General features: G+C 46.5%; 1 protein-coding gene across 1 annotated transcript; it reads left to right on the top strand.

The window, feature by feature from the left end:
• Positions 1–2,667: 2,667 nt before the first annotated feature.
• FMO1 (flavin containing dimethylaniline monoxygenase 1) lies at positions 2,668–17,664 on the top strand. Its single transcript, XM_049776658.1, has 8 exons — positions 2,668–2,818; positions 5,605–5,793; positions 8,014–8,176; positions 11,248–11,390; positions 13,771–13,970; positions 15,390–15,745; positions 16,402–16,474; positions 17,036–17,664. Exons 1-8 carry the CDS (start codon positions 2,687–2,689, stop codon positions 17,376–17,378), a joined length of 1,599 nt encoding a protein of 532 aa, XP_049632615.1. The 5' UTR covers positions 2,668–2,686; the 3' UTR covers positions 17,379–17,664.
• Positions 17,665–18,836: the final 1,172 nt, after the last annotated feature.

Here is an 18,836-nt window from a genome sequence, read left to right on the forward strand (position 1 = left end):
CAAAAAATAAATAAATAAAAATAAGACTAAATAAAATCCACTTTTACCAAGACATATTTTACTTTTACCAAGACTTCTGAAAGTATTGCTCAAACTCAGAACCTGCAATTCTCAAGCCCATGTTTTGCTCTATACACATGTCATTGATTTTCCAGAGTCCCAGAGTTGAGGTGTCTCCAAAAAAGACCTTAGAAAAGGAATTCTGGGGCTGGAAAGATAGTATAATAGAAAGAGGGCTTGTTGTGCACATGGGAGACTAGGTTCTATTCCTGGTACTATATATGGTCCCCAAACTCCTTCAGGAGTGATCTCTGAGCAGAAAGCCAGGAGAAATCCCTGAGCATCATCATGTGTGGCCCTCAAACAAACAAAAGAGCATGAGGACTTGTCTGCTCTACATGTGAAATGGGGGTGCCCCTTTAGGGATAGCAGTTACTGGCACAGATGCTTAGCCCAAGCTCTCCCTGGGAGAGAGAGGTGCTGATGGAACCCCCAAGACTCTTGATATTCTGTCAGGGAGCAGGGCAAGACTAAAGTTCACCTCCCAAGCTCACGCAGTGCTTGTCTGTTGCAATGGACCAGGTTAAAATGTAAACAATGCCTCACCCAAGTCCCATATTCAGTCTGACATTTCTCATCTCTTCCACTGAGTCTCGGGATACCAGGACTCAAGCCAGCGCTGCTTCACTTACTGCTTTGCTTTCTGGAGTCTGCCACCATCATAAGTCCCGAGTACCAGCAGTTACAAGAACCTCCCACCCCCCAAAAAAGAGTGAGTAATAACCAGATAGGATGTTGGGATCCTCCAGATGAGGGTAATACAGTTTGGATTTTTCCAGTTCTGTTAAAGTATTTGGGGACAGAGCCATCTCAGAAACTGCCGCTTTTAGCTCTGTGACCTGAGAAGCAATAAAGCCATCCATGCCAGCCAGAGAGGCCCAGTAATGGGACGAGACATCCAGGTAACACCAGTCCTGTGTCAACCTAAGTGCCAGCCCATCCACTGCTAGGTGGTTCAACTCGGATTCCTGAGGCATGAGGAAGTGGGTGCTGGGACTTTCCTGCTTCCATAGATGGTTTCTACTGTGACTCAATGTGGCATCTAGCCCAGGTGGGAGAGGGCAGCAACCCTCCTTCAGAATCCCACCTCTGGGGTATATACTCACCTTCTCTTTGTATTTAAAGGCTCTGTATTTTGCAGAGTCCTGACCACTCCACTGAGTGCCTGTCATTGGCCTTTCTTGCTTCCCTTCCCTTGCCTGTGTTTTTTTTCCTTTTTTGGTTTTTTTGTTTGTTTGTTTTTGGCCACACTCAGTGACCCTCGGGGTTACTTACTCCTCGATAAGTACTCAGAAATTGCTCCTGGCTTGGTGGACCATACCAGACGATGGGGATTCAACCACGGTCCATCCTGGGTTAGCCGCATGCAAGACGAATGCCCTACACTTTCGCTATCGCTCTGGACCCCTGTGTTTTTTTTCTAATCCCCCCTCTACCCTACCTGCCAGTTCTCAGCAGGGCCCATACCCAGGGCTCTGCAATGTCTAATTCAGGCCCATGTGTGTTCCTAATACGCAACGTCAATATGGGGCTGTTTTTCTTCCTCTACCCCTCAAAACAGCTGATAATAGCACCATGCACCTTGGAGCCTGACAAGATCTTCCTTTTCTGGTGGCATTTTGATACATGTCTCTGTGAAGGAGTGAGAGAGAGGTTTTGGGACAGAGGGAGATTAGGAGATGCACAATAAAGGATTTGAGCAGAGTCTAAAAGCAGCAAAAAAGTTGCCTTCTAGTAAACTCACAGAGGGTTGGGGGGAGCTATTTCTTACCCCCAGGTTAAGAATGAGTCATTGCATTTAAGCAATTTTGGATTCTTCCTTTCTTTTACTTTCTTTCTTTCTTTCTTTTTCATTTTTTGGGCCATATCTGGCAGCGCTCAGGGGTTATTCCTCGCTCTGTGCTCATAAATTGCTCCTGCCAGGCTCGGGGGGGGGGGGGGGCAGATGAGATGCCAGGGCTCAAAGCTGGGTCAGCCGCGTGCAAGGCAAACATCTTTCCTGCTGTGCTATCACTCTGGCCTCTCTTCTTTCATTTTTACATTTCTTCCCCTCCTGATCTCACCCTTACTAACTTGGTTCTATTTTTTTGTGTGTCTTAATATCTTTTCTACCTAATCAGCCTTGAGAAGATGATGAAAAGTGATGATGAGGAGGAAGAAATTGGAGAGAAAGGCTAGTGGGGAAGGTATTGCCTTGCATGCAACAAACCTGGGTTCAATCTGACCCCGTATATGATTTCCAGAGGTGAGCAGTCACCGCTGGGCCTGAGTATTGAACCATCTGCTCAATTTGACTGAGTATCACAGGAATTAGCTCCAGGCTCCTGTGCACTGCTAGGAAGGCACAAAGAAATCAAGCCTATCTCTTGGGGTCTGGTTTCAGCCCCATCACCAGGAGCTATGGGCTGGCCTGCTAGACTAACACTTGGCACCAGCTCTGAGGGACAGGGCAGGAGCACAGCCAGCCTAGGATTCAAGCAGCAATGCCAGAGGCAGCCGGCGGCCTCATGTGGAAGCTTCATTCAATCTTTCCATTCTTTGTCCTGGTTCACCAGCAGGACAAGCTGGGGTGGGTCTTTCAGGGGAGTATTAAAGGCTCATCTCCGATTCCCATACACAGGTGACCATGGCCAGGGCCGTGGCGATTGTGGGGGCAGGAGTCGCTGGTCTGGCCTCCATCAAATGCTGCCTGGAAGAGGGTCTGGAGCCCACCTGCTTCGAGAGGAGCGATGATCTTGGGGGCCTTTGGAGATTCACCGTAAGTGGGGTTTGACCTGCCTGAAGATGTAGCTAAAATGCAGGGACAGGCTGAACGGCACCCAGGGGGGCCTCCCAATTGGGAGGTGGTCATGGGGAGGAGCAGCCGTTGCTTACAGGGAACCGGTGAGATAGAAACAAACGGGTCATCCACTCTCCTGGCAGAAAGTGCCAGAAAACTCTGCCATGCTCCTTGGAAAACCCACTTGCAAGCTGCCTCCAGCTGGAGGATGAGGGGTTGAGACCAGCCCAGGAAAGCTCAGAAGAGGAGAAAAAGCAGGATGCAGACCAGAGCCTATACTAGGGACAGACGGTAACCCGGAACAGGGTCTTGACCCTATCTGCCACTGCACAAGCTCCAGGGTGGGATGGGCAAATTGAGACCTCTGGGTGGGACAGATAAACTGAGAGTGTGGGGCCTGCTCCCCATATGGAATTGATGTATTGAGAACCTACAGCCAGTGAAAAACCTACCAAGAAATTGAGAATGTGAACTTAGAGGTTTTCCTTGTTCTATGAGTAAAAGAGGATTAATTTTCTCACTTCTCAGCTTGGCTTGGTCTACACTGATGGAGGTGATGGGTTGAGCAATAGACAGAGGGTATTGCAAAGGCCACTTTTGACCTACCTGGGCTCTGGGGCCATCACAGGACCCCAGAAATAAGGCAGAAAAAAGTCTTGTATTCAGAAGGCTCATCCCAGAAAGTGTTTGCACAAACTTTCCCTAAATGTAGTTCCCATTTTCCCTCCTGGAGGGAAGAACAATCCTCTGGAGCTTTCCCTGTGCAGTAGAGACAGTTGTCTAGGGGAGGGAGAATGGGGAGGTGAGTTTCAGCTGTCCTGGCCCCTGATGGGCTCAGGCAAAGAACAAACTGTTGACTATCAGCCCTTTGGATGGGCCTGGATGGTGGTGGATAGTGATGAAGGGATGAGAGGCCTTTCTCCTCCAGTGTCCAGGACCACAGGTATACACCTCCCCCAGCCGCCGGGGTTGCAGCTTCAGGATAGCGGTGGGTATAAGGGGCAGGCTTCAGGGTATATCATCTTTATTCAGGTCCTGGCCAACATGTGTGGCCTATCATAACCATTTATGCTGGATCACTACTCAACCCTGCATTGTACCTTGTCCCTCAGCCATCTTCTCTCCTTCCATCTTCCTTGCTCAATCTCTCCAAAACTCCTCCTCCAAATCTCCTCATCAATCTCTAATCAATCTCCTCCTGGCCTTCTGGCCAAACCTTTTGTAACCCCTCAAAGACCTCACCCAGAAATGAGCAGCTCTTTCTTGCAGGTAAGGTTACAGGAAGAATGGGGGTTGGGCAACGATCTCCCCCTTCCTGAATATGCATGAAGGGTCATAAGATTTTGTAATCCTGACTCTGCCTTTAGCCAAAGGTGGGTAATATTCCCATAGCAACACAGTTTAAGGTGAAAAGTAACATATCAGCCTTTCCATAAACATAACTTTTCTGCAGAATCTTTGACAGCACTTCAGGAATAAAAACTTGGGGTATATTGCCTCCCTCATAAGCTGAGTTTCTTTCCATTTCTGAGAACAGAATCAAAAGGGTTGGTAGGAAAGGAACCAATGAATATTGGTCATTCTCCATCCTCACATTTCCATCCTCACAATATATGGTATTTTATGTGTTTATTTACCCTCCTACCTTCCTTTCTATCAGAAATGATGTCATTTGGGGCCGGGCGGTGGCGCTGGAGGTAAGGTGCCTGCCTTACTTGCGCTAGCCTAGGAGATGGACCGCGGTTCGATCCCCCGGCGTCCCATATGGTCCCCCAAGCCAGGAGCGACTTCTGAGCGCATAGCCAGGAGTAACCCCTGAGCGTTACCGGGTGTGGCCCAAAAACCAAAAAAAAAAAAAAAAAAAAAAAAAAAAAAAAAGAAATGATGTCATTTGAAAAATAAATTATTGGGGCAGGAGCTATAGTACAGCAGGTAGGGCACTTGCCTTGCATCCTTTTGTTCCCTTTTGGGGGGAGATCTTGGTAATATTTATCAGCAGCAAATAATCCACACAAACAGGAGGGTTAAGGGGTAAAAGGTTGGGCCAAGAGAGTCCTTTGTTTGCCTGCTGCAAGCTCCAAAAAACACCTAGGGCCAACCAGAAAACTCTCCAAAAGACCCTGAACACCTCGCTCCCCAACTATTTATTCTTGCAGGTAAGATTACAGGAAGAGTAGGGGTTGGGCAACACAAACAATCTTTCATTACAAAATTGAAAGGAATAAAGTGATTAGTAGCCAACTTGGCAAGCAGTGCTCCAGAGCGGCAGGGTTGATATATGAACGACAGCAGCACCAGTGAGCTGAAACTCAGTGGCCAGAGTCATGGGATTGTAGGGAAGTGCTGGTCTTGGATTTGGCCAACCCAGGTTTCATCCTGGCACCACATAGATCCCCTATCCCCAGCACCACCAGGAGTGATCACTGAAAATCAAAGTTCTCAAGAGCAGGGGCTGGAGAGAGAACATAGCCAGTAGAGCACTTGCCTTGCATGCACACAACCAGGGTTCAGTCCATGGCACCTCCATATAGTCCCCTGCATGTGACTGATTGAAGTGCTTCCTGAGTGAAAAGCCAGGAATAACACCTGAGCATAGTTGGGTGTGACCCAAAAGCAAACAAACAATGGTCTCAAGGCAGAATCACAAATCCTGCTAGGAAGATGCTGGGGACCATGTACCACTCAAGTCAATGTTTAAAATGTCTCAAAGTGAAACTTTCATTTCCTGAGTGTGTCTACACATCTTGGGGTCCCTGTCTGCACAGGAGCATGTTGAAGAAGGCAGAGCAAGCCTCTACAAGTCTGTGGTATCCAACAGCTGCAAGGAGATGTCCTGCTACTCTGACTTCCCTTTCCCCGAGCACTACCCAAACTACGTGCCCAATTCCTACTTCCTGGACTATCTCAGAATGTACGCAGACCACTTTGATCTCCTACGGTGCATCCGCTTTAAGGTAAAATACAGGGAACTGGCCTGTGCACCCCAGCCCAGTCCAGTTCTGAGCACACACAGAACTGACAAGACTGTAGACTCCTGCCTGGGTTCTTTTCCCCCCTTGTATTTGCCTCTGTCCCCCAGTAAATATGGAGGTAGCACCAGATTCCTAATTCCAGGATAAAAGCACATATCTCCTGTTCAAAAAAAAGTGTATATTGTTGTTTACCATAACCCCCCACCCCAAGGATCCTAAAATATCAGATCCTATTTGCTTGCCTGTGTATTGGGCCCTGAGAACTCCCTTCATCCTTGGGTCAGTTCTTTGTCACTTGTCCCTCAAAGAAATGAGCAGTGCAATGATCACACTCACAAAAGACCTCACAGTTCAGGGAAATCTTTGACAGCACTTCAGGAATAGAAAACTTAGGGTATGTTGCCTCCCTCATAAGCTGAATCCAGTTTCCTTCCATTTCTGAGAACAGAGTCAGAAAGGTTGGTAAGAAGGGGACCAATGAATATTAGTCATTCTCCTCTTTGTTTTTCATCCTCTCAAAATACATGGTATTTTATGTGTTCTATTTACCCTCCTGCCTTCCTTTCTATCAGAGATGATGTCATTTGAAAAATAAATGATTGGGGCAGGAGCTATAGTACAGCAGGCAGGGCACTTGCCTTGCCTGTTTCTGACCCAGGTTTGATCCTCAGCACCCCATAAGGTCCCTTGAGCACTTCCAGGAAAGATCCCTGAGTACAGAGTCAGGAGTAACTCCTGAGTATACCAGCTGTCACCCAAAAACAAAAAGTAATTTTAAAAATTATTATACAGTGGGGGCCGGGCGGTGGCGCTGGAGGTAAGGTGCCTGCCTTGCCTGCGCTAGCCTAGGACGGACCGCGGTTCGATCCCCCGGCGTCCCATATGGTCCCCCAAGAAGCCAGGAGCAACTTCTGAGCGCATAGCCAGGAGTAACCCCTGAGCGTCACAGGGTGTGGCCCAAAAACCAAAAAAAAAAAAAATTATTATACAGAGGGGCCAGAGAGATAGCATGGAGGTAAGGCGTTTGCCTTGCATGCAGAAGGATGGTGGTTTGAATCCCAGCATCCCATATCGTCCCCCAAGCCTTCCAGGAGCGATTTCTGAGCATGGATCCAGGAGTAACCCCTGAGTGCTGCTGGGTGTGACCCAAAAACCAAATATATATATATAATATATATTATACAGAAAAAGATTGACTCCAAAAAATTAACAAATAAGATTTATTTTCACAATCTTAAAAATATACTCTAAGGGCCAGAACAGTGATTAAGGTGCTTGCCTTGCATACGTCAACCCAGGTTCAACCCCCAGCATCTGATAGGGTCCCCTAAGCACCTGAATGAAGAACTAGGAGTTATCATCAATAATCACAGTGTGCCCAAAAAAAAAAAATACACTCTATCACTGACCAGAGAGATAGTACAGGAGGTGCGTGCAGGTTTGATTCAAACCCAGGTTTGATTACCTGAACCATATATGGTCCCATTAGCACCACCAGGGACAGTTCCTGAGCACAAAGTCAGGAATAAGCCCTAAGCACAAATGCTAAAGGTGGTCCCAATCCTTAATACCCCCCCCCAAATCTCACCAGATCAGGAGTCATAGAGATAGTTCCATGGGCCAAGGGCATGCTTTGACTTAGAACTATTTTATTTCTTTCCTGAACTAAAATCTGGTACCCTTGGACACATGAGTTCTCAGTAAGAACAAAAAAGTTGACTAAAGTTTGAGCAAATCCCCAGAAATGCAGGCAAAGTATTATACCTTTTCAGCAGTTCTCTAGCCACAAGAAAACATGTTAGCAACAAACTCTAAAAGACATTTCAGGAGCTACTGCTAGGGACAAAACTTTTATTTTCAACTACACATTCTCCATGAAAAAAAGGAACTCACGTGAAAGAGACAGTTCTCTGTGAAATATTTCTGGAACAGAAAGAAAATAAGAGAAATGGGGAACACTAGACTGCTGTCTTGATTCTAGTACTTGATTATGAGAGTTTTAACCCATTATTTAGTCTTCAGGCTCCCGTACCCTTCTTAAGCTTATGTCTGAAACTCATACTATTTCCTAGAACTATTCACACATAAGTTCAAGCATCTTAGAGGTAAGCTCTGATGATTTGCATGTAGGAAATGATTGTCCTCAGTATCTCAACATTTCTTTAATGATTCTCATCATCACATTTGGGATTCTCTTCACAGACAAAAGTCTGCAGTGTAACCAAGAGTCCAGATTTTTCTGTTACTGGCAAGTGGGAGGTGATCACACAGCAGGAAGGGAAGCAAGAGTCGGCCACCTTTGATGCTGTCATGGTCTGCACTGGATTTCTGACCATACCGCATCTGCCACTGGACTCCTTCCCAGGTACAGCATTTTCTGCAATGCACCTGCACTTTTCTCATGGGAGGTTCCCCTACAACTAGTAAATCAATTCCCCTTAAATAGTTAAAGTGGGAAGGAAGTGTTGGTTTTGGCTTTGTTTCCCTACCATCTTTTTGGCTACTTTCTGGCTTGTTTTTATTCCTTGTGACATGAGTGCTAACAAACAGAATGAGTAAGTCTTGCACAGCCCGACAATGCTTTGCTCCACTTCAATAGCCCCAATGCTCCATTTCAATATCCCAGTCTCTAGATGGACCCGAAGGAATTGTTCAGGCTTTAGCTTCACATACTCAGACTACTGTGCAGTTCTAGCCTCCACGGCACATATCTCCAAAGCTGTTTTAGATTTAGCCAAGGGCAGAGGGTCTTAGAGGTGAGATCAATTAGAGGTGTTCAGCACCAGGGTACAAGCCCTTCAGGTAAGTCACTTCAATTTGGCCAACTCGAATCTGATCCACAGCAGATCCCTCTGCAGATCTTTGATCCTCGCTGCATCCCTGGGCCAGGTTAATATTTAAACTCTGGCTTGCATTGTTACCACAAATATTCAGATACTCTGTGCTGCAGTGGTTGGGTCTTTTTTTTTTTTTTTTCTGGTTTTTGGGTCACACCCGGCGGTGCTCAGGGCTTACTCCTGACTGTCTGCTCAGAAATAGCTCCTGGCAGGCACGAGGGACCATATGGGACACCGGGATTCGAACCAACCACCTTTGGTCCTGGATTGGCTGCTTGCAAGGCAAACGCCGCTGTGCTATCTCTCCAGGCCCGGTGGTTGAGTCTTAAATGCACTTCACCTCTTGTGGTCCCCTGATACATGTCCAGTCATTGATTGAGTGAATGTGTTAATGTGGTTGCACAGCTCTTAAAGTTTCAGTTTTCTGAGACTTTCTCAGTTTTCTTTAAGAATTATTTATTTATTTATTTATTTATTTGGTTTTTGGGTCACACCCGGCAGCACTCAGGGGTTACTCCTGGCTCTATGCTCAGAAATCACTCCTGGCAGGCTCAGGGGACCATATAAGATGCCAGGATTCAAACCACTGTCCTTCTGCATGCAAGGCAAATGCCTTACCTCCATGCTATCTCTCTGGCCCCCTCTGTGAATTTTTAAGTGACAGTTGATGTTAAGTCCATAACTCAGGATCTGCCACCAAAAAGACCACCAGAGAGATGGGCAGTAATGCAAGTTACTTAATAAAGCGACTTTATTCCAGCATGCTGGGGTCCAACATCTCCTAAGAAATGAGGATACCAAGAACAAGCAAGCCAAATTTGAAGGTTACCTAGGGCTAAGTCTAGAGAATTCCCACCTCTGGGTGGTTATCTTTAAAAGTATTGAGTCCTTAGTACAAGGTTGCAACAGACAAATGGCTAGGATTGTTTGTAGTTCAAGTATAGCATCAGACAGATGGCTGGGTGGGCTGCGTGCCCCCAGATCCAGGGTTCGGTGTCATCAGGCTGGCTGTCAGCTGTTAGCCCTTAAATGGATGTATTTCCTGGCATGTACCCCTAGAGTTTGGTTCTACAAACTAGCTGCTCTTTTACCTTAAAACTAGAACCTGTTGTGGCTATACTTAGGCTCACAGTAAAGCCAGGTTTATGGCAGTTAACTTCCTTAAGCAAGCAAAGAACAGAAGCCAAAGCAATGTTACCTCTAAAGGCACACCATATTCTAACTTCAACATTTAGGTCACAGTTAATTCTATATCTTAGTTCCTGACATTGCCTTGGGTTTCTAAGGTATGACCAGGCCTGAGTAAAGCTACTGACACCAAGCAATATCTGTTCCCTGAAACTCTAAATGCTTTATCTCTTTGTCTGAGGAAAAATAAGTTCTTGGTGTGGATGCATTATTTTTGGTGTCATACAACCTTGAGAGAATTTTCCAGAAATCTCTACTTCTGTTTGACATTTTATTTGTATTGAGATAGCTGAGAGATCTTAGCTAGTAAAAACCATAAATCTGGGTCCGGAGAGATAGTACAGCGGCGTTTGCCTTGCAAGCAGCCGATCCAGGACCAAAGGTGGTTGGTTCAAATCCCGGTGTCCCATATGGTCCCTCGTGCCTGCCAGGAGCTATTTCTGAGCAGACAGCCAGGAGTAAGCCCTGAGCACCGCTGGGTGTGGCCCAAAAACCAAAAAAAAAAAAAAAAAAAACCATAAATTTAATCCCCATTTAATAAGCGTAATTCCAGGACAAAACTACAGCACGCAGGCATCTGCCATGAATGGATGAACCTGAGTTCAATCCACGCCACTTTGCGGTTCCCTAGCACTGGCAGGAATAATCCTTGAGCACAAAGCTAGAGTTAATTCCTGAGTACTTCAGGGTATTATCAGGCATCTGACTTTCTGTATCTTATTTCCCAGTGTCTGTCCCTCACTCTGTGCCAAGCATAGAGCAGTTAATGGAAAGTGCTTGAATACAGTGAGGATGACTAAGCACTTCCTTTCTCCCTGTGCTCTTGCTTCTGTCTTTGCAAAGCTCTGTACAAACTAAATATTAGGCCCATGGGTATGACAGATTCATTGATTTCTTTTATTTTTTAACTTGATTGATTGATTGATTGATTGATTGATTTTGGGGCCAGGTCCAGCAATGGTCAGGGGTAACTTCTAGTTCTGCACTCAGAAATCATCCCTGGCTGGCTGGGTGACCATACGAGATACCGAGAATTAAACTGAGTCCCTTCTGGGTCGGCCGCATACAAGGCCTACTTCTGTGTTATCTTTCCAGCCCCTGATTCATTGATTTCTGCCAACCTTGTGCTAAGGTATTAGCTCCATCCACGTTAGCTTGAAAGTGTTCATGCCACCTAGTTGACTCAGCCACTTCAGGTGAGTAGGAAACACTGAGACCATTATAGTGAGACGAGCTAAAGATTCCCAATAAATGAATGATTCTGCACTATCAATATCTTGTAAATTCTCAGGATTATATCTTCAGGCTTTCTGAAAACTGAACTCAATACTAATCCACTTTCCAAACTATTTCATGCATGTTTTGCCTTCACAGATCCTCTAAATTTTGACTCCATATTTCCCCCCTCTAGGTATAAAGAACTTTAAAGGTGAATATTTTCATAGTCGACGATATAAACACCCTGACATATTTAAGGACAAGAGAGTTCTTGTGATCGGGATGGGAAACTCTGGCACTGACATTGCCGTGGAGGCCAGTCATGTGGCCAAAAAGGTACCATTTTTGTTCTCTTTTTCGTGTGTGTGTGTGTGTGTGTGTGTGTGTGTGTGTGTGTGTGTGTGAAGTGCCTTCTAAGCACCACTGGGGTGAGTCTGGTGACTCCAAGGTACTAGCAGATGGGACACCAGCTATCAGGCTCTCACATACTGGGCTGAGTATCACCAAAATGGCCACCAACTTCCATGAACATTGATTGGAACATTCCCCCAAATCATTTTAATTTTGTTAAATAACAAATTTCAGATAATTGCTCCTGTTTTGTCTGGTGCTTTGTATCCTGAGCCACATCTGTCACTTTAATTCTATCAGCCATGGCCTGGCAGCTGTGCTGGAGTTGGAGAGAGGTGCATTTTGTAACCCCAGTCTTTGTCCTCTCCAGCTCTTCTGCAATGTTCTTTCCTCTTTTATGACAATTTACATTCACACACAGCTCTCTCATTCCCACCACAAATGCTCGGACCTCAGCAAGCACATTTTAAGTCTTAGTATTACACATTACCTTTTCTCAAATATTGTTTTACAAGCCATGCTACAAACTCACTGAATGGCAGTGAGCCAACAAATATCTATGAGCTGTTGGCTTATAAGGGACGAAACGTTGTGGGAGGCAGTGGAAAAAAATCCTAGAAAGCACAAACCATCCTGAAACACACAATCCTGTGGGAAGCCTGCCAGCAGAGCAGGTAGGAAACTCATTTAATTATTGCAAGAATACAACTAGCGGGGCCGGGAAGGTGGCGCTAGAGGTAAGGTGTCTGCCTTGCAAGCGCTAGTGTAGGACGGACCACGGTTCGATCCCCCGGCGTCCCATATGGTCCCCCCAAGCCAGGGGCGATTTCTGAGCGCATAGCCAGGAGTAACCCCTGAGCATCAAACGGGTGTGGCCCAAAAACCAAAAAAAAAAAAAAAAGAAAAAAGAAAAAAAAAAAAAAGAATACAACTAGCTTGGAAGGAAAGGAATTTGATGTGTATAACATTGGCATTTCCTTCTGATTATTTCCGTAAAGGAGGAGGTTGGTATGGAAAGATCTAGCTGTTTTTGTAAGATTATTCTGAAGAAAGAGAAATGGGTTCTCAAATATTAGTACAGGCCCATCTGCCTTGACTTGTCACTTGTAGGAGGAAACTCAGTGTTTCTTGTTCTCTAATAATTTGCAAATGTCTTCAGTCTGAAAACTTTCCTCAGCACAATCTCATCCTTTCTACAACCAAGAAACTCCACTCAGCTTGGAACAGATTCTAAATCTGCCCAAAGGTATGCCCAACTCCATCCCAGGATGCAGCACAAATATACACAGTGTCAGAACAACTCTTTCTGTCTTTCAACTGCATGACTGAAGCACATACATACACACACACACACACACACACACACACAATTATTTAAAATATATATCATAGTAATCACTTTAAAGCAAAATCATGAACACATTTGTTGGAGTCCCCAGGTCCAGTTGGCAAGGAGAATTAAAAATAACTGTTCATAGACCCTGGGTAGGGCCTGTCTGGACTGTGAACTATATATGAAATCAGAGTCTGACCCTGGCCCATGATGGGCTAGACACGAATGCTTCCCATGGGCTGCCCATCACCTACTTCCCTACCTGACTTGTATGGCCTGCAAATGATGTTCTAGAAATCTAAATTTCTTTGGTGGAACAAAGCCTCCTTCAGGTCTGGCATGTGCCATACCAAGTGGAACTGAGTCAAACATCACCAGACAGTCCCTGCAATCAAGCCTGATAAAGAACAGCCTTGCTCGTGGTGTCTCTGCTCTTCCCCACAGCTCCAATGCTACTTTCTAGGGCTCTCAACTGATAATGCTCAGGCACCCCTTATCTGTTTGTCACATCCAACCCCACTGTTAACAAAGAAAGCTGAATTCACCTCTTTTCCAGTCTTAGAAGCTTTCAGCCCCCAGACAATTCCCTGTCCACAGCTCTCACTTACTGGGCCATGGAGCTCGGGGCTGGCAGATGAGTGGGCACTGAGGTGTCAGGGCCATCTGCAAGTCAAAGATCACTGTCTCTTTGAAGGTCAGAAACTGGCGTACAGGGTGAAAGAGTTGAACACATTGGGCCAGCCCAATGGCATAGTGGGAAGGGCATTTGCCTTAAAAGAGGCCAACCCAGGTTTGATCTTTGGCATACCCGAGTCCCCTGATCACCAGGAAGTGATCCCTGAGCACAAAGCCAGGAGTGAGTCCTTAGCATGTCCAAAAAGAAAAAAAAATAAAGAGTTGCACATCCATCTACATAGTCAGACCACAACTCAAAAGCACCCCTGAAAACAGACCCTAGAGGAGCCCCTTCTAGAGACAGGTGGGGTCCTCGGCAGCAATGGGGTCATCTCAGCCCCTGTTCACCCCCTGCAGGTCTATCTCAGCACCACCGGTGGTGCCTGGGTCATGAGCCGGGTCTTTGACTCAGGCTACCCGTGGGACATGGTGTTCACGACGCGCTTCCAGAACCTCCTCAGAAACTCGCTCCCAACCTCACTGGTCACGAGACTGATAGCAAGAAAGATGAACAGCTGGTTCAACCATGCCAACTATGGGGTCATCCCTAAAGACCGGTAAGTGTAGTCCCAGTTCTATGACATGGATTCTGGAGGACTGCACATGGCTCTGTGCTCTGAATTGCTGAAGATGTACTCAGGAATCAAACCCAGGGCTTCCTAGCAGCAAAGCAGAGACTCTAGCCAACAGGCCATCTATTTAGCCTTGCTGAAGAGGTTAAGAAGAGGCCTAGGCCTTCCCAGGCAGAGCCAAGACAGGCCTTCCCTGTGAATTAGCAGGAAAACAGACACAAATTGGCCTGGTTTAATAGCTGGTGTGGAGCATGCTTGGGAGTGAGATGGTGTGATTCGATTGTCTACAGTGATACCTTCTTCAAAGATTCCAATCATAGCCCTTTTCCTGTGAGTTAACTGATATTTAGTGATATTTGGCCAATAAACTAGACTTATGAGCCAATAACTGAGCCCTGAGCTGCGATGGGTCACCAAGAAGAGCAGCACTCGGAAAGAAGATGCCTCCAGATCCCCCAGGCTGCATGCAGCATTCACAGGTTACCAATTCCCAGCCTTTAACCCAGGCATCTCCAATAGAGCAGTATATGGGCCTGATTTTGTAATGTGGGACACCCAATCCCATCCTTGGGCTTCACTGGCTGTTGTTGTTGTTGTTGTTGTTGTTGTTTTGTTATTATTGTGCTACACCCAGTGATGCTCAGAGATTATTCCTGGAGATGCTCAGGGACCCTATAGAATTCCAGGAATCAAATCCAGGTCAGCCATGAGTAAGGGAAAAATCTCTCTCCCTGCTGTCCATCTTTCTAGCACAGTCATTCCCAAAGTTCATATAGACCTACCCTCTGTAAGTGCTCACAGGGAGCTCAGAGCGAGAAGTACCAGTGTCCCTATCTCCCAGAATACCGCGAAGATGCCTCTGGAACCCTAGGGCCAAACTCTGGGCATGGGTCCCCCTTTCTGTTTCTCCTCTATCTCCTCTTTTTTTGTCCCCTTCTGCTCATGTGACTCCCCCAGGCCACCATCCCACCCCTTTAAGCTTGTGTGATGCCTATGGGACGGCTTGAGAAGGGAATTTCTGTTTTCCTTGTGCCACTGCTTCTGGGGAATGGAGAAATTCCTGTAATCATCAGCAGCTTGGGAAGGTGAGGGCTGTTCCTGGGGTCCCCACCTCCAACTTTCTGCTCTCTCTGTATAGAGTACAAAAGAGAGGATTCACAGCAGAGAAGTGGGAGCCCAGACTGTCCCGATCTCAGTGTTCCTGAATCCCAAGTTGAGAACAGGACATTTCCTCTGTATCTGTGGGACATTTTCTTCCTGGATACTCCTGAATCACTTTCTATAAGGATTTGGAGAGAGGGGAGGGTGGTTTCTCCTCCCTAATGCCCCAGGCATAGTCCCAGAATAGAGCAGGGCTGGAAGACCAGTCCTCGGCCTGCATCTACCCCAACTGTTTTTGCACAGGACACAGCTGAGGGAGCCAGTACTCAACGATGAGCTTCCTGGGCGCATCATCACAGGCAAAGTGCTCATCCGACCCAGCATCAGGGAAGTGAGGGCACACTCCGTCCTCTTCTGCGACATGCCAGAGGAGGAGCCTGTGGACATCATTGTATTGGCCACTGGCTACACCTTTGCTTTCCCCTTCCTGGATGAGACTGTGGTAAAGGTGGAAGAGGGCCAGGCCTCCCTGTACAAGTATATCTTCCCAGCGCACCTGCCCAAGCCCACGTTGGCTGTCATTGGCCTCATCAAGCCTTTGGGCTCCATGGTCCCCACCATGGAGACTCAAGCACGCTGGGCTGTCCGCGTGCTCAAGGGTAAGGTCTGGGTACCTTTGTTAGACCATGCGGTTCCGCAGGCTAGAAGCTGTGTCCACCCCAGAATCTGTTCACTTGGGCCAGCACAGGGATAAGGCCCTTTCCTGCCGGCATCCACTTCATTTCCACTTCATCAGGATCAGACCAGCAATGCATGGCACTGCCAATTTTATTTTATGGGGTTTTCATTGTTGTTGCTATTGTTTGTTTTGGGGTGAGGTGGGTTTTTTTTGGTTTTTGGGCCACACCTAGCAGTGCTCAGGGGTTATTCCTGACTCTGTGCTCAGGGCTTATTCCTGGTGGTCTCAGGGGACCATGTGGGATGCCAGGGATTGAACCCAAATACAAATGCCTCTATTCAGCTCAGCTGTGCTATATAACTCTGGTCCAGGTTTTTTTAATAGGGGCCACATCCAGCAATGCTCAAGGGCTACTCCTGGCTCTGCTGTACTCAGGAATCACTCCTGGCTGTGCTCAGGGGCTCTATGGGATGCTGGAGATTGAACCCACATACAAGGCAAATGCTCTTCTCACTCTAGTATCACTCTGGTCCAGCACTGCCAGCAATGAGCAGTAGAAATCCCTCTCCTTTCTGTCCTCTGGGTACACATTTGTGTCTGCCTGCAGGCAAAGTGCCTGTGTGGTTTGTTTTCTAGGTGTGAACAAGCTGCCACCATCAGCTGTCATGATGGAGGAGGTGAGAGTAAGGAAACAGAACAAGCACACAGGGTAAGTCCATTGGGCCTGGCCTCCTAGAGCCATAATTGGCACTGATCAAAGATGTGCATGTGCCAAAGCAATAGCACAGCTGGGAGGATGTTTGCCTTGCATGCAGCTGACCCGGGTTTGATATTGGCATCCCATAGGGTCCCCTGAGTCTGCTAGGAGTAATTCCTGAGGAGTAAGGAGGAGGCCTTGAACACAGCTGGGTGTGCCCTTCCCAAATGAAATAAAAATAAAGATGCACAGATTGAAGGCACTTTCAGTCACCCCAGAAAAACCCCCATCTAAGGACAGAAATCACCTAAGAGCATTAGAAGCTCTGAAGGGAGGAACCCAAGGGCTGTGTCCAGTTTCCCGGGGCTACTGTTCCTGGATGCACATTTCTAAGGCTGCCATCATCTTCTCTCTCTCTCTCTCTCTCTCTCTCTCTCTCTCTCTCTCTCTCTCTCTCTCTCTCTCTCTCTCTCTCTCTCTCTCTCTCTCTCTCTCTCTCTCTCTCTCTCTCTCTCTCTCTCTCTCTCTCTCTCTCTTCCCCTCCCTTACCCTCGCCCTCTCTCCTTGGTGCAGGTTTGGCTTGCACTTCTGTCAAGCACTGCAATCGGACTATATCCCTTACATAGATGAGCTCCTGGATGCCATTGGAGCCAAACCCAACCTGCTGGCCCTGCTGCTTACTGACCCGCGCCTGGCCTGGGCCCTCTTCTTTGGCCCCTTCACCCCCTACCAGTTCCGCCTGATGGGGCCGGGGAAGTGGGCAGGTGCCAGGCATGCCATCCTGAGCCAGTGGGACAGGACGGTGAAGGTGACCAAAACCCGGGTGGTACAAGAGTCAACCTCATCTGTGATCAGCTTCCTTAAACTCATTGGCTTCCTAGTGGTACTCATGGCTGTATTCCTGATTTTCCTGTAAAACCCAAAAACTCAAAAATTAGCTTATGCAGAGGCACAGAGAGTAACCCATTGGGCCTGGCTCCTCCACTGGAACAAAATGTTCACAGATAAAAACTCAAATCTAAAGACTGAAGAGAGGTCAGAGTGATTGTACAATGGAGCAGACATTGTCTTGCATGTAACCAACCAAAGTTTGATCTCCCCCATCTCATAGGGTCCTCCCACAACTTCCAGGAGTGATCCCTAAATACACACCTGGGAGTAAGTCCTGAGTATCATTAAGTGTGGGCCAAAAACAAAAACAAGTGAAGAAACCATTTTCTACATGGGTAATCCTAACTTCTACCAGTTCTCCTGATTTTTCTAAGCCGAAAAGATGATCCTCAAGAAATCTGTGCATTGAAAAGCTGCTGGAAGTTTACAGCAGCATTTTTAGAAGAAAATTGTGCTAGAGAGGTGTCTGGTAACCATGTCTTTCTCCCTCTGGAACCAACTTCCTACTCTTAAGGAGACCCTCCCTTTGGGAGCCCTGGGGAGGGGATGCTGAAATGGAGCTCCTGGGTAGCAGCCAATAAAAATAAAAGAAACCCAGAAATCAGTTGCTTCCAGCTTTGTCTGTTCAAGAACTTGGGGGAGATGAGTGGAAAGAGAGAAGTCCTCTATCTCTAAGTGTGTCTGTGTCTTTCTCTGTCTCTCTGTCTCTGTCTCTCTCTCTGTCCCCACTCCCCCCAAAGAAAACGATATTTTCCAACTCTTCCCAAGTTGTCTGATCCAGGCTAAAAACCCTAAGGCCTTCTTAAAATAATGTCTAGGCACCAAGTTTGCTCCAGATCTCTAAATCCTGGACCACATGGACCCTCCAAATTTCTTTTTTATTTCTAAGTTTTTTAAAATAATATATTTATTTAAACACTGTGATTACAAACATGAACACCCCCTTCACCAGTGTAACATTCCCACCACCAATGCCCCCCATCTCCCTCCTCCTCCACCCTATCCCTGTATTCGAGACAGGCATTCTACTTCTCTCACTCATTAACATTGTTATGGTAGTTGTTAGTGTACTTATTTCTCTAACTATACTCACCACTCTTTGTAGCTTGAGCTTCATATCATGAGCAGGTCCTTCCAGCCCTCATCTCTAGGCATTATTACAATAATGTCTTTTATTTTTCTTAAAACCCATAGATGAGTGAGACTATTCTGTGTCTCTCTCCCTCTGACTTATTTCACTCAGCATAATAGTTTCCATGTCCATTCATGTATAGGAAAATTTCATGACTTCCTCTCCTGATGGCTGCATAATATTCCATTGTGTATAACCGGTAAAGGGCATCTTGGTTGTTTCCAGATTCTGGCTATTGTAAATAGTGCTGCAATGAATATCAGTGTGAGCAAGATATTTTTGTGTTGAGTTTTTGTGTTTCTAGGATATATCCCTAGGAGTGGTATAGCTGGATCATAGGGGAGTTTTTTG

This window comes from Suncus etruscus, chromosome 7 (genome assembly GCF_024139225.1).
Source record: "Suncus etruscus isolate mSunEtr1 chromosome 7, mSunEtr1.pri.cur, whole genome shotgun sequence".
Classification (NCBI taxonomy): domain Eukaryota; kingdom Metazoa; phylum Chordata; class Mammalia; order Eulipotyphla; family Soricidae; genus Suncus; species Suncus etruscus.